This window comes from Rana temporaria, chromosome 12 (genome assembly GCF_905171775.1).
Source record: "Rana temporaria chromosome 12, aRanTem1.1, whole genome shotgun sequence".
NCBI classification, from domain to species: Eukaryota; Metazoa; Chordata; class Amphibia; order Anura; family Ranidae; genus Rana; species Rana temporaria.
Genome location: NC_053500.1, coordinates 17,736,430 through 17,759,818, shown reverse-complemented (window position 1 = coordinate 17,759,818; position 23,389 = coordinate 17,736,430). Strand labels below are relative to the sequence as shown.

General features: G+C 49.9%; 1 protein-coding gene across 1 annotated transcript in view; it reads left to right on the top strand.

The window, feature by feature from the left end:
• Positions 1-8,845: 8,845 nt before the first annotated feature.
• LOC120918260 (opioid growth factor receptor-like) overlaps positions 8,846-23,389 on the top strand; it is a 31,621-nt gene continuing 17,077 nt past the window's right edge. Inside the window, exons 1-3 of the mRNA XM_040329774.1 lie at positions 8,846-9,011; positions 16,718-16,868; positions 19,684-19,740. Of these exons, the coding sequence (XP_040185708.1) occupies positions 16,746-16,868; positions 19,684-19,740 (180 nt within the window). The 5' untranslated portion in view covers positions 8,846-9,011; positions 16,718-16,745. The remainder of the gene's footprint in view (positions 9,012-16,717; positions 16,869-19,683; positions 19,741-23,389) is intronic.

Here is a 23,389-nt window from a genome sequence, read left to right as displayed (position 1 = left end):
TTTGACAGCTGAAATGTAAACAAAAGAATGCCTGCAATAAAAAAAAATGGCATGGGGTCCCCCCAAATTTCACACCAGACCCTTATCTGAGCATGCGGCCTGAACTATAGAAGGCCACATGCCTTCAACATAGGGGGATGCTTTGGGGTAGGGAGCTCCCCCAAAGCACCTTACCCCCATTTTTATGGGGACAATGGCCACTGCTCTACAACCCTGGCCTGGTGGTGACTAATTAGAATCTGGAAGCCCCTTTATCAAGGAGGCTCCCCTTTCCTGACCTACTGGGCTGTAAGCTCGGATAAGGGTCTGGTGTGACTTTTGAGGGGACCCGTGCCATTTACAAAACAAATGGCTGAAGTGCCTGTAATGGTAGACCCCCACGCTGTTTTTTTCTATTGCCAGCATTCTTTTGTTCACATTTCAGCTGTCACCGGGGAAACGTGCTGAGAGCTGATGAGTCATCTGTTGTAAAGGACGCGGCGGCCGGCTTCCCGTCCCACTCCTTGACAACCCGCTAGTCTTCACACAAAATAAAAATTTGGAATTTTCTAGAGAAGGAATAAACGTAACAAAAAGTAACACATTTCAACGAATCTCTGAATTATAAAAAAATTGTCCAAATTTATATTCGGACATAATTGCACATGTCTAGTTAGGTTAACTCTAACTCCAAACCTGACCCCAGCACCCTATTCCCTAACTCTAACCATAAACCACTTTCACACTGGTGGGTGCGTCAGCGGTAAAGCGCTGCTATTTTTAGCTACGCTTTACCGTCAATTTCACGGCGCTATTCAGCCGTTAGCCACCCGCAAAGCGCCGCTGCAGCCCATTCTTTTCAATAGGCAGGAGTGGTGGAGGAGCTGTATACACACCGCTCCTTCACTGCTCCAAAGATGCTGCTAGCAGGACTTTTTTTTACCTTCCTGCCAGCGCACCACTGCAGTGTGAAAGCCCTCTGGGCTTTTACATTGGAGAGACAGCAGCGGCTCTTTCAGGGCGCTTTGCAGTCGCTATTTTAAGCATTATAGCGCCTGCAAAGCACCTCAGTGTGAAAGGAACCACAGATACCAGGGTGCCGTGACGAGGCTCTGTGGCTTAAGCATGCATTTGCAAATGCGTGTGAACTAAACCCCTGTTTTTAATTCAATCTTATATTTATTGAGAAAGGAAAAGTGTACCGTAGACAAATATGTCATTCATTAACACATAAATAGAAATAGACACCATTGCAATACTGGTATCATACCGTCTTATGGTTTAGATTAGGGGTCTCCAAACTTTTCAACACGAGGGCCACATGTAGATTTTACAAGTATTCGGGGGCCGGAAAAAAAAATCAGTTATGTATTAAATGTATATCTTTTACATGGATCTTTTTGTAATCAGCATGATATGACTGAGAACAAAAGAGAAAAAAAAAACTTTAGCAAAACAACACAAAGACATTTAAAATAAACTTGGGCCTTTAATATGAGTGCAAATATAAATAGCTTAGTTCTGCAGCAGGAGAAGCCAGACCCAGCAGTATACCAAATGAAGCTTAAACCATATGGGGTTCTGTCTTTCCACCGGCTCTCCCATCAGCAGTGTCCCCATCAGCACAGCAATGTCCCCATTGGCGTTGTGCAACACATTTACCTCCTACTTCCACACCAGGGGCGTACCTAGAGCATTTGGCACCCGGGGCGGATCCTATATCTAGCACCCCCCTACAGTAAAATGTAAAAAACACCCCACTGTGCCCCCTGCATTCCTCTGTATCCTTAAATATCTCTTTGTCACTACTGTATAACCCCCTCTCCACAACTGCACCTCTGGACCCCTTTACATTACACAGCACCCTGCATCTCTGGACCCCTTTACATTACACAGCACCCTGCATCTCTGGACCCCTTTACATTACACAGCACCCTGCACCCCTTACATTACATAGCACCCTGCATCTCTAGACCCCTTTACATTACACAGCACCCTGCACCACTGGACCCCTTTACATTACACAGCACCCTGCACCCATTACATTACATAACACCCTGCATCTCTTGACCCCTTTACATTACACAGCACCCTGCACCACTGGACCCCTTTACATTACATAGCACCCTGCATCTCTGGACCCCTTTACATTACACAGCACCCTGCACCACTGGATCCCTTTACATTACACAGCACCCTGCATCACTGGACCCCTTTACATTACACAGCACCCTGCATCTCTGGACCCCTTTACATTACACAGCACCCTGCATCTCTGGACCCCTTTACATTACACAGCACCCTGCATCTCTGGACCCCTTTAAATTACACAGCACCCTGCACCCCTTACATTACATAGCACCCTGCATCTCTAGACCCCTTTACATTACACAGCACCCTGCACCACTGGACCCCTTTACATTACACAGCACCCTGCACCCATTACATTACATAACACCCTGCATCTCTTGACCCCTTTACATTACACAGCACCCTGCACCACTGGACCCCTTTACATTACATAGCACCCTGCATCTCTGGACCCCTTTACATTACACAGCACCCTGCACCACTGGACCCCTTTACATTACACAGCACCCTGCATCACTGGACCCCTTTACATTACACAGCACCCTGCATCTCTGGACCCCTTTACATTACACAGCACCCTGCATCTCTGGACCCCTTTACATTACACAGCACCCTGCATCTCTGGACCCCTTTACATTACACAGCACCCTGCATATCTGGACCCCTTTACATTACACAGCACCCTGGATCTCTGGACCCCTTTACATCACACATCACCCTGCACCACTGGACTCCTTACATTACACAGCCCCCTGCATCTCTGGACCCCTTTACATTACACAGCACCTTGCACCCTTTACATTACACAGCACCCTGCATCACTGGACCCCCTTACATTACACAGCATCCTGCATCACTGGACCCCTTTACATTACACAGCACCCTGCATCACTGGACCTCTTTACATTACACAGCATCCTGCACCACTTACATTACATAGCACCTGCACCTCTGGACCCCTTTACATTACACAGCACCCTGCACCACTGGACCCTTTACATTACACTGTAACCCTTTGCATTGCACAGCCCCCCACAGCTCTAGATGTTACACACCCCCTAACAGTTCTGGACCCCCCCTACAATGCAAACCCCTCCCCCTACAGTGCAGACCCTTCCCTACAATACAAACACCCCCTTTTCAGACCCATAATGTTGTGCACCTCGGCTCAGGTGATTAGCGTGCCGTGTGCTGCACACACAGCACTTGTAGACTACCCTTAGGGGGAGGTGGCTTCGGTCTGCTCGGCTGTGAGACAGTCACAGCCGAGACTTATCAGAGCTGTGGCCGGGTCCCGGGTGTGCCAACGGACCCCCCACCCCGCCCCCCCACAAAGCCAGGCTTCAGCCTGTGTGTCACTGTTACGGCTGCTGCTGCTGCCTCCCTGTCACAGCCATGCCGCCCGCTGTCTCCGCGCTATGTCCTCTTCAGTCGCGGAGGGGGGGCACCGGCCTGACACCCCCCAGCATGTGGCACCCGGTGCGGCACGCCCTCCTCCCCATAGTTAGTATGCCACTGCTCCACACTAGCCGACTTCAGCTCTTCGCAAATCCCGACTCCCGCCCGCTGCTACACACACGGAAAGATTGTTATTTCAAACAGCGGGCGGGAAGAGGGGAGGGCTGCGCCCGTGACGTCACTGGTTGCCGGGACATCGGTGGTCCCAGCACCCCTGGCCTCTGGCCTGGATTTTGTGGTGCCTGCCCTGGTCAGTTGTTCGAGAACACTTGCTCCTCTTTCTGTCGGGAGTAGCGGTTAGTATTTCCCGAACGTAATTAGGGAGTGATGGGAGTAGTGGGAGTAGCCTGCTGAGGTGGGCTCTCCCCAATCTCTCAGAACTCCTAACTTCCTGGCTGGGAAGGGTGCTGCTGGTCTGGGCTGTGGGCCAGGGTCCGTTGAAAAGCCTGTGGAGATAGTGCCCCTGGAGTGGCAGTCCAGGGGTGCCATACCATGCACAAGTGTTTGAGAGGGCACTTACAAGTGTGGCACCTTGGTCACATCTCCACAAATACTTTTTTACCAGCTGCCTCTAGGGCCGGGCCTTTTGGCTGGGACCAGAGGAATTTTTGTTTCCTGGCCGGAGGGCCGGCCATCGTATTGCACGATGGTCACTTTCTACTCACATCTCCCACCTTCCTTCTTCCCCACTTTCTTTTTTATTTTACCCCTGTGTCGTCACTTTGTCTTTTTTTGTTGGTGCATGTTATGTTCACTGTGTGATTAGTAGGGTGCCGGTCCTCGGGCCAGCCCTGAACGTCTTGGGAGTGGGTGGACATGGCCTTTTGGCTTAGTTTGCCTGCTCTCATGGGGTCTCCCTTCGGGGGAGCCCCACCTGGGAGGGTTCTGTTTCGTCAGACCCTCCAAGGAAGTTGGGTCTGTGTCGGCTTCGGCTGCATGGACCACTTAGTATCCGTCTGGAGCCTAGGGGGAAAGGGATGGCGGTCGGCGGATGCTAAACCTGCTGGCGTGGAGGTGAAAGCCTTCTGATCGGGACAGAGAGGCATAAGGTCGAAGCTGGAGGGCTGGGCCTCTGGCTTCCGGCCTGGATTTGGTGGTGCCTGCCCCAGTCAGTTGTTCGGGAGAGAAGCCTTGCTCCTCTTTTCGCCGGGAGGAGCGGTTAGTATTTCCCGAATGTGATTAGGTAGAAGGGTTGGGTGTTGTGTGTAGTAGCCTGCTGAGGTGGGCTCACCCGACCTCTTCTCCTGCTTTCCTGGCTGGGAAGGGTGCTGCTGGTCTGGGCCGTGGGTCAGGGTCTTTTGAAAAGCCTGTGGAGATAGTTGCTCTGGAGTGGCAGTCCAGGGGTGCCATACATTGCACAAGTGTTTGAAGGGGCACTCATCGTGTGGCACCTTAGGTCACAATCTCCACACACACCTTTTTGACATCTGCCTCTAGGGCCGAGCCTTTTGGCTAGGACCAGGGGAATTTTTGTTCCTGGCCGGAGGGCCGGCCATCGTATTGCACGGTGGCCACTTTCCACTCACCTCTTCCACCTTCCTTTTCCCCCACTTTCTTTTTTATTTTACTCCTGTTCGTCACTGTACATCTTTTTTTTTGGTGCACTTTAGCACTTTATGTGTGATGAGTAGGGTGCTGGTCCTCCTCAGGCCAGCCCTGAACGTCTTGGGAGTGGATGGACATGGCCTTCTGGCTTAGTTCGCCTGCTCTCATGGGGTCTCCCTTCGGGGGAGCTCCACCTGGGAGGGTTCTGTTTCGTCAGACCCTCCAAGGAAGTTGGGTCTGTGTCGGCTTCGGCTGCATGGACCACTTAGTATCCGTCTGGAGCCTAGGGGGAAAGGAATGGCGGTCGGCGGATGCTAAACCTGCTGGCGTGGAGGTGAAAGCCTTCTGATCGGGACAGAGAGGCATGAGGTCGAAGCTGGAGGGCTGGGCCTCTGACCTCCGGCCTGGATTTGGTGGTGCCTGCCCCAGTCAGTTGTTCGGGAGAGAAGCCTTGCTCCTCTTTTCGCCGGGAGGAGCGGTTAGTATTTCCCGAATGTGATTAGGTAGAAGGGTTGGGTGTTGTGTGTAGTAGCCTGCTGAGGTGGGCTCACCCGACCTCTTCTCCTGCCTTCCTGGCTGGGAAGGGTGCTGCTGGTCCGGGCCGTGGGTCAGGGTCTGTTGAAAAGCCTGTGGAGATAGTTGCTCTGGAGTGGCAGTCCAGGGGTGCCATACATTGCACGAGTGTTTGAAGGGGCACTCATCGTGTGGCACCTTAGGTCACAATCTCCACACACACCTTTTTGACATCTGCCTCTAGGGCTGAGCCTTTTGGCTAGGACCAGGGGAATTTTTGTTCCTGGCCGGAGGGCCGGCCATCGTATTGCATGGTGGCCACTTTCCACTCACCTCTTCCACCTTCCTTTCCCCCCACTTTCTTTTTTATTTTACCCCTGTTCGTCACTGTACATCTTTTTTTGTTGGTGCACTTTAGCACTTTATGTGTGATGAGTAGGGTGCTGGTCCTCCTCGGGCCTGCTCTGAAAGTCTTGGGAGTGGGCGGACATGACCTTCTGGCTTAGTTTGCCTGCTCTCATGGGGTCTCCCTTCGGGGGAGCCTCACCGAGGAGGGTTCTGTTTCGGCAGTCCCTCCGAGGATGTTGGGTCCGTGTGGCTTTGGCTGCACGGACCACAATTTACTCTAGTCCCTACCAGGAGCCTAACGCCCCGGGGGATCAGAGCTGGGTCCTTTTCGGAGGACAAATTGACGATGCACCCGTCAGTTTTCTGTGTGTGCACATTTTTCCTGCACCAGGTGAAGTTTTTGGGTTGTGTTTTGCACGCCACAGGCTTTTCAATAGAAAAAAATATGATCAACAAACATAGGCCTCCATCCCTGTTAATAGATAGAGGAGGGGGAGTTTTTGGGACTTTAAATGAGATGCGTTTTTAGCAATAATTAAATATATATATGAAAAAAATGTTTCCATAATAACCAGGCTCAAAGTTACCAACCAAAAAAGCAACAAACCAAATGAACCTGTCTAGCTCTATGCATTAAAAACAGAGGTTTAGTTGCACACATTTGCAAATACCTGTGTAAGCTGCAGGCCCCGTCAAGGCGTGGCTGCGGGCATGGCCGAGCCTAGCCGAGTGCGCAGTACACTCGGCTCGGTCTGTTTCGGCAGCAGGGGAAAAAAGTGCGCGGTATACGCCGATAAATATGGTAAATGGGTACCAGGTGTGTTCCTTTTTTGAACTGTCTGCCCCATGTGAACATATTTATCAATTACTCAAATTACATAAGAGTAGTTTAGGCATAACAGTAATTTTTTACTCATCATTTGAAATTAGCTGCACTTTCTTGCAATGGCTGGCATGTATCCACATCACTCGACAGCTGTATCAGTTGTCAGGGACCATGGGCGTCCGCTCCATAGGGCAAGGGGGGTCGTTCCCCCCCCCTGGAATCGCCAGGGAGAGCCAGGAGCAGGGCCGAACTGGCCCTGGGGCCAAATTAAGCGGTGACTGCAGCGCTTCCCTCCCCTCTAGTTGTCCCTTATTTAAAGTGCCTGTCCCTCTTCTGAAATAAATATACTGTCAATATGGTGTAGTGTTTCAGTCAAGGGAAAGGGGTGCTGTGTAATGTAAAGGGGTCCAGTGATGCAGGGTGCTGTATAATGTAAAGGGGTCCAGTCAGGGGCGGACTGACCATTGAGGCACTCGGGCACTGACCGAGGGCCACTAGGGGGCCCCATCAGGGTTGCCAGGCTCATTAAAACCAGGGACAGTATGTAAAAATCTGTGTTTTTTTCACATCTGTCCCTGATATGTCCAAAACCGACACGCTTTTGATGTGAAAATCCTGAGATTTTAGCTGCCCCGCCTCTGTAATGCCTCCTAGCTTGGTGGCCATCTGTAAGCCTGGGGGCCCCATAATCTTCTATTGCCCGGGGGCCCCATGAGTTGTCAGTCCGCCCCTAGGTCCAGTGGTGCTGGGTGCTGTGTAATGTAAAGGGGTCCAGTGATGCAGGGTGCTGTGTAATGTAAAGGGGACCAGTGATGCAGGGTGCTGTATAATGTAAAGGGGTCCAGTGGTGCAGGGTGCTGTGTAATGTAAAGGGGTCCAGTGGTGCTGGGTGCTGTGTAATGTAAAGGGGTCCAGTGATGCAGGGTGCAGTGTAATGTAAAGGGGACCAGTGATGCAGGGTGCTGTATAATGTAAAGGGGTCCAGTGGTGCAGGGTGCTGTGTAATGTAAAGGGGGCCAGTGATGCAGGGTGCTGTGTTATGTAAAGGGGGCCAGTAATGCAGGGTGCTGTGTAATGTAAAGGGGACCAGTGATGCAGGGTGCTGTATAATGTAAAGGGGTCCAGTGGTGCAGGGTGCTGTGTAATGTAAAGGGGGCCAGTGATGCAGGGTGCTGTGTAATGTAAAGGGGGGCAGTGGTGCAGGGTGCTGTGTAATGTAAAGGGGACCAGTGATGCAGGGTGCTGTATAATGTAAAGGGGACCAGTGATGCAGGGTGCTGTGTAATGTAAAGGGGGCCAGAGCTGTGGGGTGCTGTGGAATGTAAAGGGGGCCAGATCTGTGGGGTGCTGTATAATGTAAAGGGGTCCAGTGGTGCAGGGTGCTGTGTAATGTAAAGGGGTCCAGAGCTGTGGGGTGCGGTGTAATGTAAAGGGGGCCAGAGCTGTGGGGTGCTGTGTAATGTAAAGGGGGCCAGAGCTGTGGGGTGCTGTGTAATGTAAAGGGGGCCAGAGCTGTGGGGTGCTGTGTAATGTAAAGGGGTCCAGAGGTGCAGTTGTGAAGAGGGGGTACACAGTAGTGACAAAGAGATATTGAAAGATGCAGGGGGCGCAGTGGGTTGTTTTTCCATTTTAACGTGGGGGGCTCTTTTAACCCCCGCTAGCGGTCAAAGAAAGGGTAAAATGCAACTGTGTATCGTCGCTGCCAAAGCGCCACCCCTCTGAAAAAATTTCAGCGGACGCCCATGTCAGGGACACTCGGTTGGGTCCTTCAAAATTTAGTCCCAAAGGTACTTTCACATGTTCTTTTACTAGGACCCAATCACCTGGCTGTAAATCATGTGTTCCAGTTACTTGATCTGGAATTGAATCAAAAACAAACTTTTGCATCACCGAAATAAAAAGAGGTGAGGAACTGGCAGGTACAAAAGAAGACATCCGATTCGTTATTGCCCTTCTATACTTTATGAAGGTTGTACTTCAAGCTCCCCAGTGAACCTTTTATAGCCCTAGATTTGGGGAAGTGGAAAATATGGGCGTGGTTAGTACATAACCCCCGGCTGCTGACTCAGTGGGAGTGTCCTTTCAGTTACAAAGATAGGAATAGAAAGTGAAACTTGAAGAGAGCAGATATATTGTGGCGTAACTGGTTTGCGAGTTACACACCGTCTTGTTTTCTCCTGGACATTTTATATCGCCGGAGATTTCCAGCTCAAAAGTGAAATCCTGCTTTGGGTGTCGCCGAATAACCGAGGTGAGTAAAACCAGAGAGTGTTCTGAGCCCAGGCACACGCCGCCTTCTAATGTCTGACTTCTAGGAGGAGGAAATGAAAGGGCTTTAAACATTTGTCTTTGCTGTGTTCTGTTATCATAGCTCCCAACTGTCCCTGATTTGGAACAAAGTCCCTTGTTCCTCCTCATTTGTCCCTCATCTCTATAGTTGTATATAAAATGCACTTTTTATCTTTCAAAAAGTGTTTCCCAGTGCTAAACCTTTCATCCGATTTCTAAATTGCTGCATTTGTAAATTCCAAAAGTCAATAAAGATTCATAAAGCCCGGCGTAACTTTGTGCGGGCGTAGCGTATCTCAGATACGCTACGCCGCCGTAACTTAGCGAGGCAGGTTCTGTATTCAGAAAGAACCTGCGCCCTAAGTTACGGCGGCGTATCGTAAATGTGCCGGCGTAAGCGCGCCTAATTCAAATTGTGAAGAGGTGGGCGTGTTTTATGTAAATAAAACATGACCCCCACGTCATGCGCCGTCCGTGAATGTATCCCAGTGCGCATGCTCCTAATCACGTCGCAAATAGTCAATGCTTTCGACGTGAACGTAATTTACGCAAAGCCCTATTCGCGAACGACTTACGCAAACGACGGAAAATTCGACGCTGCCCCGACGTCCATACTTAACATTGGCTACGCCTTATATAGCAGGGGTAACTTTACGCTGGAAAAAGCCTTACGTAAACAACGTAAAAAAATCCGCCGGGCGGATGTACGTTTCTGAATCGGCGTATCTAGCTCATTTGCATATTCTACGCGGAAATCAACGGAAGCGCCACCTAGCGGCCAGCGTAAATATGCACCCTAAGATACGACGGCGTAGGAGACTTACGCTGGTCATATCTTAGCAATATTTAAGCGTATCTCAATTTGAGCATACGCTTAAAGATACGACGGCGCGGATTCGGACTTACGACGGCGTATCTACTGATACGCCCGTCGTAAGTCTACCTGAATCTAGCCCAATATAAATAATAGTAGTGGTAAAAAAAAAAAAAGCACTTGTGGGTTTAACCACTCTTGTTTTTGTGTACAATTCTCCTTTAAGGGGGTGTGGCCGGGGATGTGTCCTATGGCTGCATTCTTTTGCTGATAGGTGTCCCTTATTCCCATCTCAAAAAGTTGGGGGGTACCGTATGTATGTGAACCCCGCCTAACTGAATGACATGGATTTTTCTGCGTATCATGACCTATTGACATTTATTTTTATTTTAGAAAATATTGTTTCACTTTTTTTTTTTGTCACCCTTTGTTACACCTCAGTGCTACATACCTCCCAACCTTTTGAAATGGGAATGAGGGACACCTATTAGCAAAAGTATGTAGGCACAGGACACACCCCTTGCCACGCCCCTTAAAGAGGAAGTAAATCCTGATGGGTTTTACATCCTCTTTTTTTCCCCCCCTGCAAAGTAAAAGCATAATGGGCTAGCATGCATCGTGACACTTACCTGCAAAAATGAAAGCTGTGCTGTCCCTGCTAGTGGCCGCATCCACCTTCGCCCCTCTTCCTTCCAGGGCCGCAGACTCTGGCTCTGTGACTGGCCAGAGTCACGTGACGTTACTACCATGCATGCGCGCGGGAGCTACTGGTCACGGCACTTGCTATCGAAAAAATTGCACGGGCGGCCGCTTCACAGCGCATGCGCTGATGACCTCATCGGCGCAGTGTACAGCAAATATCTCCTAAACGGCGCACGTTTAGGAGATAGTTACAGTACCTATAGGTAGGCCTTATTATAGGCTTACCTGTCGAGCCACTAGGGGGCGCGCGCCCCCGCCGCGTTACTGGGAGCCCGATGCGCGTGCCTGGCAGCTGCGATGCCCGCCGGGCACCCGCGATTGCCCAGTAACGGAGCAGGACAGTGGATCCCTGTGTGTAAACACAGAGATCCACGTCCTGTCAGGGAGAGGAGACCGATGCTGTGTCCCGCCACGTGGTATTTTTAGTGGCGCTATACAGTCGGAATTGCCGCAGGATTCGGCCGCTAGCGGTGCGGTATTAACCCCCGCTAGCGGCCGATAAAGGGTTAATACTGCCCGCAATGCGCCTCTGCAGAAGTGCATTGCGGGCGGTATTGCCGCGGTTTCCCATTGTTTTAAATGGGAAGGAACAGTGAAGGAGCGGTATACATGCCGCTCCTCTCACCGCTCCAAAGATGCTGCTTGCAGGAGATTTTTTTCTCTCCCGCCAGCGCATCGCCTCAGTCCAGCTTTCACATTGAGAAGACTGAGCAGGAGTTTTTCAGGCGTTATAGCAGCGCTAATTTTAGCGCTGTAACGCCTGAAATACTCCTCAGTGTGAAAGGGGCCTTAGTCCGTAGGGTTCAATATTGAGTTGGCCCTCCCTTTGCAGCTATAACAGCTTCAACTCTTCTGGGAAGGCCGTCCACAAGGTTTAGGAGTGTGTCTATGGGAATGTTTGACCATTCTTCCAGAAGCGCATTTGTGAGGTCAGATGTTGGATGAGAAGGCCTGGTTCGCAGTCACCACTGTAATTCATCGCAAAGGTGTTCTATCGGGTTGAGGTCAGGACTCTGTGCAGACCAGTCAAGTTCCTCCACCCCAAACTAGCTCTTCCATGTCTTTATGGACCTTGCTTTGTGCTTTGTCCAAATCATTTGGTGGAGGCGGATTATGATGTGGGGTTGGTCTTGGCCCCTAAGTTCCAGTGAAGGGAACTCTTAAGGTGTCAACATACCAAGACATTTTGGGGATGGCCCCTTCCTGTTCCAACATGACTGCCCACCAGGGCACAAAGCAAGGTCCATAAAGACATGGATGAGCGAGCTTCGGGTGGAGAAACTTGACTGGCCTGCACAGAGTCCTGACCTCAACCCCATAGAACACCTTTGGGATACATTAGAGTGGAAACTGCAAGCCAGGACTTCTTGTCCTCATCAGTGCCTGACCTCACAAATGCGCTTCTGGAAGAATGGTCAAACATTCCCATAGACACCCTCCTAAACCTTGTGGACGGCCTTCCCAGAAGAGGTGAAGCTGTTATAGCTGCAAACACTTTTGGTAATATAGCGTATAGGTAAAGCACTGCGAAAATTTAGGCCCAGATTCTTAAAGGGCTTACGACAGGGCAACGCAATGTACGCCATCGTAAGTCCTAATCTGGGCCATCGTTTCTATGCGCCTGATTCTTAGAATCAGTTACGCATAGATATCCATTAGATCCGACAGGCGTAAGGCTCTTATGCTGTCGGATCTTAAATGCAATTTTTTTTTTCCGCTAGGTGTCGCCTCCGTCGTTTTCCCCGTTAAGTATGCAAATTAGCTAAATACGCGAATTCCCGAACGTACGCGCGGTCGTTGCAGTGAAGTTACGACGTTTACGTTAGATTTGCGCAGCGTAAAGTTGCCCCTGCTATATGAGGGGCAACCATTGTTAAGTATGGCCGTCGTTCCCGCGTCGAAATTTTAAAATTTACGCCGTTTTCGTAAGTCGTCCGTGAATGGGGCTGGACGCCATTTACGTTCACGTCGAAACCAATGACGTCCTTGCGACGTCATTTGGAGCCACGCACCCTGGGATATTTTACGGACGGCGCATGCGCAGTACGTTCGGCGCGGGAACGCGCTTAATTTAAATGCTCCACGCCCCCTACCCGGCTCATTTGAATTAGGCGGGCTTGCGCCGGGTGATTTACGCTACGCCGTGAATAAAGCACTTGCCTGTAAAACTTGCGGCGGCGTAACGTAAATCACATACGTTACGCCCGCACAGTTTTACGCCCATCTACGAGAATCTGGGCCTTAGTTTTAAGCCCAACAAATAAAAACCGCAGAGTTGATCAAATACCACCAAAAGAAAGCTCTATTTGTGGGGGGAAAAAGGACGTCAATTTTGTTTGGGTGCAATGACGCATGACCGCGCAATTGTCAGTTAAAGCGACGCAGTGCCGTATCGCAAAAAGTGCTCTGGTCTTTTGCCAGCCAAATGGTTAAGTGGTTATGGCTGTGCTTAGGCCTGATTCACACCGATGCATTTTTAGTGCTTTTTGGAGATTTGCACTGCAGTCCATCTAACATGGTTTCCTATGGAACACGTTCTGAGGTGCAAATCTACAAAAAGGCCCAAAAAAATGCATAGATGTGAATCAAGCCTTACGGATCGCTTTAGACTCTTACATGATCTGCGAGTGTTTGCTGGCCTCTGGTTATACAATGGCTCTTTCCTATAAACCGCACCCAGTAGATTGGAACAGAAAGTGAAACCTGAATTCAATATATTTGTGCTAAAGCCGGATTTAGGGGGGGGTAAGGCCCCTTTCACACGGACGGCTGTTTTGCCGCAGATAAAAGCATGTTTATCTTTTGCTGGAATTCAAAACTCCAGGCACAGCGGTCAGCTGCATTTGTACAGTGCGATTAGCCACGGTTGCGTTTAGCCGCGGCACGATATTAAACGGGGATTCGACTTGGATCCCTGCCAATACCAAGCACTCTGTCTGGTATGAATCTTGAGGGGGAACTCCACGACAAATTTCAAATAAAAAAACGGCATGGGTTCCCCCTCCAAGAGCATACCAGGCCCTTGGGTCTGCTATGGATTTTAAGGGGAACCCCCGTACGCCGAAAAAAAGGCATGGGGGTCACCCCAAAATCCATACCAGACCCGTATCCGAGCACGCAGCAGTCAGGAAAGGGGGTGGGGACTAGCAAGCGCCCCCCCCTCCTTAACCGTGCCAGGCCGCATGCCCTCAACATGGGGAGGTAGGTGCTTTGGGGCAGGGGGACGCCCTGCGGCCCCCCCACCTCAAAGCACCCTGTCCCCATGTTGATGAGGACAGGGCCTCTTCCCGACAACCCTGGCCGTTGGTTGTCGGGGTCTGCGGGCTTAATGGAATCCAGGCCCCCCCACCCTAGGTGAATGAGTATGGGGTACATCGCACCCCTACGCCATTCACCTGGTGGAATATTTTTTTTTTAAAACACACTACACAGGGTTATTAAAGTAATTTATTAGTCAGCTCCGGGGGGCGTTCTGCCGGGGCCCCCGCTTTCTTCTTTTAAGCTCTTTTACGAGCGAGGCGTCTTCTGCGGAGGGGGTCTCGGGCCAGTCTTCACCGCCGTCTGCTTCTTTTCCGCCAGGGGGGGGGGGGCGCGTTCTTCTATAGCTCTTTTACGAGCGCCCCCCCTGGGCTTCTTCGGGTGCGTCTTCTGTGGGGGGTGGGGGTCCCGGGCCGGTGTTCACCGTCATCTGGTTCTCTTCCGCCAGGGGGGGCGCTTTCTTCTTTAGCTCTTTTACGAGCGGCCCCCCTTCCAGGGCTTCTTCGTCGTCTTCTGCGGGGGGGGGTGTCCTGGGCTGGTTCTCTTCCGCCAGGACGCTTTCGCCGGGACGCTTTCTTCTTTAGCTCTTTTACGAGCGGCCCTCCTTCCGGGCTTCTTCAACGTCTTCTGCGGGGGGGGGGGGGGGGGGTCCCGGTCTTCACCGGCACCTGGTTCTCTTCTGCCGGGGCCCCACGTTCTTCTTTAGCTCTATTACGAGCGGGGGGCCCCGGGCTTCTGTCGCCTTCTTCTCTTCTTCAATGTTGACACGTCGCTTCCTCGCGCTGTAATGCCGTGTGCGCAGCTTGCACCAATTTATATAGGGCTTTTATATATACACAACCAGCAGGAAGGGGTATGCAGGGATTGTTGGATAGGTGGGTGGATGGATAGGTGGGGGGATGGATGGGTAGGTGGATGGATTTATGGATGGATAGGTTGGGGGAAGGATGGGTAGGTGGGTGGATGGAATTTATGGATGGACAGGTGGGTGGGTGGATGGATAGGTGGGTGGATGGATGGATGGGGGGATGAATGGACAGGTGGGTGGATGGATTTGTGGATGGACAGGTGGGTGGATGGATAGGTGGTGGGATGGATAGCTGGGGGGGGGGGGGGGGGAAGGATAGGTGGTGGGATGGATAGCTGGGGGGGGGGGTGGAAGGATAGGTGGGTGGAAGGATATGTGGATGGATTTATGGATGGATAGGTGGGGGGTGGGTGGATGGATAGGTGGGGGGGGCAGGATAGATAGGTGGATGGGTGGATTTATGGATGGATAGGTGGGTGGATGGATGGATGGGGGGATGAATGGACAGGTGGGTGGATGGATTTGTGGATGGACAGGTGGGTGGATGGATAGGTGGTGGGATGGATAGCTGGGGGGGGGGGGGTGGAAGGATAGGTGGGTGGAAGGATATGTGGATGGATTTATGGATGGATAGGTGGGGGGTGGGTGGATGGATAGGTGGGGGGGGGGGGCAGGATAGATAGGTGGATGGGTGGATTTATGGATAGATAGGTGGGTAGATGGATAGGTGGGGGGTGGATAAATAAGTTGGGGGGGGGGGGGGGTGGATGGAAGGAAAGGTGGATGGTTGAGTTTATGGATGGCTAGGTGGATGGAAAAAAAATGCATATATGAAATTCAGCTTTAAATTGGAGATAAAACCTCTATTTTAACAGGTTGCAACTTGAATTACCTATTTTTAGTGAGAAAAAGTTAGTGAAAGTCAGGGGGAATGGTTCACTTTTGGCATACCTACATCCCCCTTAAAATGGTTGTAAACCTCAAACATGAAATTTGAACAAAGCATATCCCTTTATAGCTCCAGCACACAGTCTGTGATTGACAGCCTCAGCTCTGTTCTTGTGCGCTGTGTGGAGGGGGGGGTCACTTCCCTCCAATCAGCTCTCAGAGCTTTCCTCACTGATGTAACTTCAGCTCTCCGCCCCCTGTTTTCAGAGCTCCTTTGTAAATTCTGCACTTTAAATAGATGTGGGGGACAGGCGGTTGTAGATAAACAGGTAGGCCCGGATTCACAAAGCACTTGCCCCGACGTATCTCAAGATACGCCGCGTAAGTGCAAATATGCGCCTTCGTATCTGTGCGCCGGACCCACAAACTAAGATACGCCTAAAAATAGGCTTCATCCCGCCGACGTAACTTGCCTACGCCGGCGTAGGGTGGACGCATATTTAGGCTGGACGCATGGTGGCGCTCCCATTGATCAGCCATTCAAATATGCAAATGAGGAAAATACGGCGATTCACGAACGTACGCGCACCCGACGCAGGCTACGAGTGGTGCGCGTAAGTTGTACGTTCGGCGTAAAGTTAAGCCCCATAAAGGAGGTGTAACCCAGCAGCAGACATGCAAAGGTCTGCACCTAGGAATACAAGTCGGCGTATTTTACGTAGTTGACGTTGGACGTGAGTCTGGCTGGGCGTAGGATACAGTCATGGCGTAGGCAGTGATCCGGCGTGTCTTAGGCAGTTGTTCCGACGTGGTTGTGAGCATGCGCAGGGGGATGCGTCCACGGCACGACGCATGCGCAGTTCGTTAAACGTACTTGTCTGGCGCTCGGACCATCATTTGCATGGGGTCACGCCTCATTTGCATGGGTTTGCATGGGTCAAGCCCACTTCCACCTACGCCGGCCTGTGCCTTCGAAACCTAGGCCACGCCGACGCAGTGTGGGGAGCACTGGCTTCCTAAATTCCATGCTTGCCTCTCTGCGCTGCGTCGGCGTAGCGCACAGGGGGATGCGCTGCGGCGGCGTAAACTCACATGTTATCGCTCGTGCAGCGTTTACATGCGAGGGATCGGCCCTGGATGTGAGCATTCTGAAGAGGAGTGGCTCCTAATTTGTGATTTTCATTTCTGTCTCTTACAGTCTCTAATTATTCTGGGACTGTGACATCATGTCTGGCTGGAGTACCTGGGTTTACGATGAAGAGTCCTGGGACTCAGAACATGATTCTACCTGGGAGGACGATGAGGAGGATCTAAAAGAGTCAAAACCGAGAAGAAAAAAAAATCGCCAGGTAAGAACCCCAAACACGCACCTAACGGAGGGCTTTGTTGTTCCAAAATGAGTTAGTGTCTCTCTTTCATAGTATAGCGCTGGGGCCATAAAAGGGAGAAATTGATTGGTTGCTATATTTTAAAAGGTTCACATAACTTGAGAAAAAATGGAAGCCACGTCTATAATGGTCACATGAGATTTGTTAAATCCTAAATCTAAAGTCATAAGTTATCTCTTAGACCCCTTTCACACTGGGGCGCTTTGCAGGCGCTATAACGCTAAAAATAGCGACTGCAAAGCGACCTGAAACAGCCGCTGCTGTCTCTACAGTGTGAAAGCCCCGAGGGCTTTCACACTGGAGCGTTGCGCTTACAGGACGGTAAAAAAAGTCCTGCTAGCAGCATCTTTGAAGTGGTGGAGGAGCGGTGTGTATACCGCTCCTGCCTATTGAAACCAATGGGCAGCACGGCCAAAGCGCCGGCACAGCAGCACCTTGTGGGTGGTTTTAATCCTTTTTCGGCCGCTAGCGGGGGTTAAATGCACCCGCCGCCCCAGTGTGAAAGGGGCCTTAAAGTGGATGTAAACCCCCCCCAAAAAAATGTTTTACGTCACAATATAGAGAATAAGATTTCCTATCATCTGTGCCCAGTCTTGCCACACATAGTTAATCCAGCGCTGAGCAATCCTCTTTTATTGTTCAGTGAAATAAAACAGACTTCCAGATAAAGACCAAAGTCCTTGCTTGAGTGACAGGTTATTTACATATCTCGTGCACTAGCTTGCAGACATGCACAGCTTCTGTAAAGTGCACAATTCACATCCCCCTCCCCCTTCCCTCTCCTCCTCCTCTCCTCTACCCTCCAGCTCTCGCAGGATTGGCTGTCTTTCCTGTGTTTTGATTAAATGTTTTCAAAATATGGGGTGGTCCACAGTTCAGTGTGAACAGCCATCAGAATATACATAGACAAGAAGCTGTGCATGTCTGCAAGCTAGTGCACCAGATATGTAAATGACCTGTCACTCAAGCAAGGACTTTGGTCTTTATCTGGAAGTCTGTTTTATTTCACTGAACAATAAAAAGAGGATTGCTCAGCGCTGGATTAACTCTGTGTGGCAAGACTGGGCACAGATGATAGGAAATCTTATTCTCTACATTGTGACATCAAAAATAAAATAAAAAATTGGGTTTACATCCACTGACAAAAAAAATAATCAAATGTCATCCCTTGCTCATTCTGGAGCTCCGTGCTGGATTGTGCCTCATGGGGTAAAGATGATAATGAGAAGAGAGGGGATCAGCCCAGAACTACACAGGAGGAGCTTGTGAAGGATCTCAGACAAGTTGGGACCATAAGGCCAGATTTACAGAGCAGATACGACGGTGTATCTCCTGATACGCCGTCGTATCTGTTGTTCTATCTATGCGACTGATTCATAGATTCCGTTACGCATAGATAGCCATAAGATCCGACAGGTGTAATTGTTTTACACTGTCGGATCTTAAGATGCAATACCGCGGCCGCCGCTGGGGGGAGTTCGCGTTGTAAACCAGCGTCGGGTATGCAAATTAGGAGTTACGGCGATCCACAACGGTTTTTCGCGTTCGCTACGTCGCCGCTAGTCTAGTTTCCCGTCGCAGTTTTTTGGTGCCCTAACTTTAGTCTGCAAACGTATTGCTGTCTAAAGTATGGCCGTCGTTCCCGCGTCGAAATTTAAAAATAAACGTCGTTTGCGTAAGCTGTCCGGGAATACGGAATTACGCTACGCCCGTCGCCGTTCGAAAAAATGATGTCACGGCGCGCAAAGCACGACGGGATTTCGGAAACGGAGCATGCGCGGTAGGTCCGGCGCGAGAGCGCGCCTAATTTAAATGGCACACGCCCATTTGAATTGGCCCGTCTTGCGCCGGACGTCTTTACGATACACCGCCGCAAGTTTCCAGGTAAGTGCTTTGTGGATCGGGCACTAAATCTGAAAACTTGCCGCGGTGTAACGTAAACGGGTTACTTTACGCTGCGCCGCAGCTACGTGAATCTGGCCCCTAGTCACCAAACAAACCATTGGTAACATAATACGCCGACATGGATTGAAATCTTGCAGCGCCCACAAGGTCTGAAGTTTGCCAATGAACAGCTAAATGATTCAGAGAAGGATCGGGAGAAAGTGCCGTGGTCAGATGAGACCAAAATTGAGCTGTTTGGCATTAACTCGAACCACCGTGTTTGGAGGAAGAAAAATGCTGCCTATGACCCCAAGAACATCATCCCTACAGTGAAGCACGGAGGTGGAAACATTGAGCTTTGGGGCTGTTTTCCTGCTAAAAGTACAGGCCGACTTTGTCACATTGAGGGGCCAATGGACGGGGCCGTGTATTGTAAAATCTTGCATGAGAACCTTCTTCCCTCAGCCAGAACACTGAAGATGGGTCGTGGATGGGTCTTTCAGCATGACAATGACCCAAAACATACCACCAAGGCAACAAAGGAGTGGCTCAAGAAGAAGCACACTAAGGCCACGGAGTGGCCTAGTCAGTCTCCAGACCTCAATCCTTTAGAAAATTTATGGAGGGAGCTGAAACTTCGAATTGCCAAGCGACAGCCAACAAAACTTAAGGATTTAGAGAATATCTGTAAAGAAGAGTGGACCAAAATCCCTCCTGAGATGTGTGGAAACCTGATCACCAACTACAAGAAATGTCTGACCTCTGTGCTTCCCAACAAGGGTTTCTCCACCAAGTCATGTTTTGCTTGGGTATCAAATACTTATTTTACCCACTGTAGATAGATAGATAGATAGTAGAGTGATTTTTGATTTTGTTTTACTTGTTCTTTCAGTATTCTCGGAGTGGCAAAGCAGCTGAGGACTTGCAGCGATACAGACATGGCTACCCGGTGAGTCCTTCTTCCAGGGTCCACAACACACAACTGATGGGCTTGTTCTTCAAAGACAAATATATTTGACCTCTAGGCAGATACAGAAGACTAGTATTTCTGAATATAGAGCTGCATAGCATACTAGCTCATTATGTATTACTTACCTTAGATCGAAGCCCCCGCAGCCATCCTCGATCCCCCCGGAATCTCTGCCAGAGCTTACTTCCGGATATCACGGCTCCGCCACTGTGATTGGCTGGAGCCGCGATGACGTCACTCCCGCGTGGGAGCCACCGTTAACGGCACGACGTGCCATTGCTTCAGTGCCCATATGCCGATCACTTCGGCACATCCAGACACAGGGGGATATCTCCTAAACCGTGCAGGTTTAGGAGATATCCAGGGTAGCTGCAGGTAAGCCTTTATATGGGCTTACCTTGTAGGGCTTGCACTAGGTCGGTGCGCCCTCCCTCTTTTGTTTTTTCTTTAATATGGGCTTACCTGTGTAGCATAAAGTTATAAAAATGGGTTTACAACCACTTTAAGCACAGTCAGAATTCTTAAGCCCTGATGAAGGAGGATTGTGTTTGGCCCCTGAAACGTGTTGACACTAATCTGCAATAAATAATTTATATCACTAAATGACCTTGGACTCTTGGATATTTGTTTGACTTTTTAATTGGATTCAATTAGGTAGATTCACAAAGAGTTAGGCCGGCTTATCAGTAGATAAGCCGGCCTAACTCAGAATTTACGCCGGGGGTTTGTTTAAGCGTATGCTCAAACAGAGATACGCTTAAACAAAGCTAAGATAGGCCGGCTTGCGCCGTTCTATCTTAGCTTGCAATTTTTTGGATGGCCGCTAGGTGGCGCTTCCATTGCGGCCGGCGTAGATTATGTAAATGAGCTTTTACGCCGATTCCCGAACGTACGCGAGCCCGCCGCAGTCGATTAACGTAGTTTCCGTAAGGCCTTAGGCGGCCTAAAGTTATTCCACCTATGAGGTGGAATAACAATGTTAAAGTATGGCCGCCGTTCCCACCGCGAGGTTCGAATTTTTTACGTCATTTGCGTAAGTCGTCTGCGAATCTGGAGTTATGTCGTTTACGTACGCGTCGAAATCAATAGGCCCGTACGGCGTACTTAGCCGCAATGCGCCCTAGGAAATGTAGGCGCCCGGCGCATGCGCAGTAAGAAAAAACGTCAAATAACGTGAGGTCGAGCCTCATTAGCATTAAACACGCCCCCCCTCAACCCATTTGAATTAGGCGCCCTTACGCCCGCCGTGTTTACACTACGCCTCCCTAAGTAAGGAGGTAAGTGCTTTCTGAATCATGTACTTTCCTCTCTTACTTAAGGCGGCGTAGTGTAAACATGCTAGGCTACGCCGACCTAATTTTAGGCGCCCCTACCTGAATCTACCCATATGTGCCTGGATTCTACACTCTGGGTCCTTTCCATTTCCCCTTGGAGGGGGGGGGTTCCCCGTTTTGGGGAGTGCTGCCGGAGCCAGTGTGCCCAGTGACAGTTTCAATCGCCCTGAAATCCGAATCCAGCTCTTTATTTGCTGTGTTCGATCCATCTACATTCTGTCGCTCTGAAATTGATGCGCAACAACTAACTTGGCCTTGACAATTCACACTTACCTGAAATACCTGATTTACAGCTTGCCTGCTTAACTCCTATTTGCTTTACACGAGGAAATAGCCTATGGATAATTCAAAACTTTACTCAGTCAGAGTGGGTTAAAGTTGAAAATATATATTTCCCGTCTATAAAGATTATACATTTGCATAGGTTTGTTCTGGTCTCATGGTGGATATACTGCTGTAGTGAAAATGTCAGGCCGTTTGAAACAGCAGAATATCTGTATAATATATTATATTATTACAGTGTATATTATACAATAATTGGCAGCTGTGGAATTTAAGTGAAATATATAAATTCTTAGGGCCAGATTCACAAAAGAGATACGACAGCGTTTCTCCTGATACGCCGTCGTATCTCTGTTTCTATCTATGCGACTGATTCATAGAATCAGTTACGCATAGATATCCCTAAGATCCGACAGGTGTAATTGTTTTACACTGTCGGATCTTAGGATGCAGTACCGCGGCCGCCGCTGGGGGGAGTTTGCGTCGTAAACCAGCGTCGGGTATGCAAATTAGGAGTTACGGCGGATCCACGACGGTTTTTCGCGTTCGCTACGTCGCCGCTAGTCTAGTTTCCCGCCGCAAAGTTAGTCGTTTTTTTGGTGCCCTAACTTTAGTCAGCAAGCGTATTGCTGTCTAAAGTATGGCCGTCGTTCCCGCGTCGAAATTCAAAATTTAACGTCGTTTGCGTAAGCCGTCCGGGAATACGGAAGTACGCTACGCGCGTCGCCGTTCGAAAAAATGACGTCACTTCGCGCAAAGCACGGGGGGAGTTAGGAAACGGAGCATGCGCAGTAGGTCCGGCGCGGGCGCGCGCCTAATTTAAATGTTAGCCGCCCATTCGATTTGGCCCGCCTTGCGCCGGACGCATTTACGATACACCGCCGCAAGTTTCCAGGTAAGTGCTTTGTGGATCGAGCACTAAACCTGAAAACTTACGGCGGTGTAACTTATATGGCTTAAGTTTCCAAAGGCGCAATTGTACGTGAATCTGGCCCTTAAAGCACAACTCAGAAACCTAAAAATGATGTCTGGCAGTGGGGCTGACCAGCCCTGCAAGGGTTGACTTCAGGGGAGAGTAAACAGTTTTACTTACCTGATCCTCCACTCCCCTGGCAGATGGTGTTCCCCCTAAGCTCTGGCACTGGGTTGTTTCATTCGTGTCCAATGCAGGGCTATGGATCAGTGGCGGCCCGTAATGCAGGGCGCAGTGTGACAACTCTGAAGAAATGACACTTTGCTACAATGTTGTGTAGTGAGTGTACAGCTTGTATAACAGTGTAAATTTGCTGTCCCCTCAAAATAACTCAACACACAGCCATTAATGTCTAAACCGCTGGCAACAAAAGTGAGTACACCCGTGAGTGAAAATGTCCAAATTGGGCCCAGTGAGCCATTTTCCCTCCCGGGTGTCATGTGACTCGTTAGTGTTACAAGGTCTCAGGTGTGAATGGGGAGCAGGTGTGTTAAATTTGGTGTTATCGCTCTCACTCTCTCATACTGGTCACTGGAAGTTCAACATGGCACCTCAGGGCAAAGAACTCTCTGAGGATCTGAAAAAATAATTGTTGCTCTACATAAATATGATCTAGGCTATAAGAAGATTGTCAAGACCCTGAAACTGAGCGTCAGCACGGTGGCCAAGACCACACAGCGGTATAACAGGACAGGTTACACTCAGAACAGGCCTCGCCATGGTCGACCAAAGAAGTTGAGTGCACGTGCTCAGAGTCATATCCAGAGGTTGTCTTCGGGAAATAGACATATGAGTGCCGCCAGCATCGCTGCAGAGGTTGAAGGGGCCCAAATTGGGCCCAATTTGGACATTTTCATTTAGAGTTGTACTTACTTTTGTTGCCAGTGGTTTAGACATTAATGGCTGTGTGTTGAGTTATTTTGAGGGGACAGCAAATGTACACTGTTATACAAGCTGTACACTCACTACACAACATTGTAGCAAAGTGTCATTTCTTCAGTGTTGTCACATGAAAAGATATGATAAAATATTTACAAAA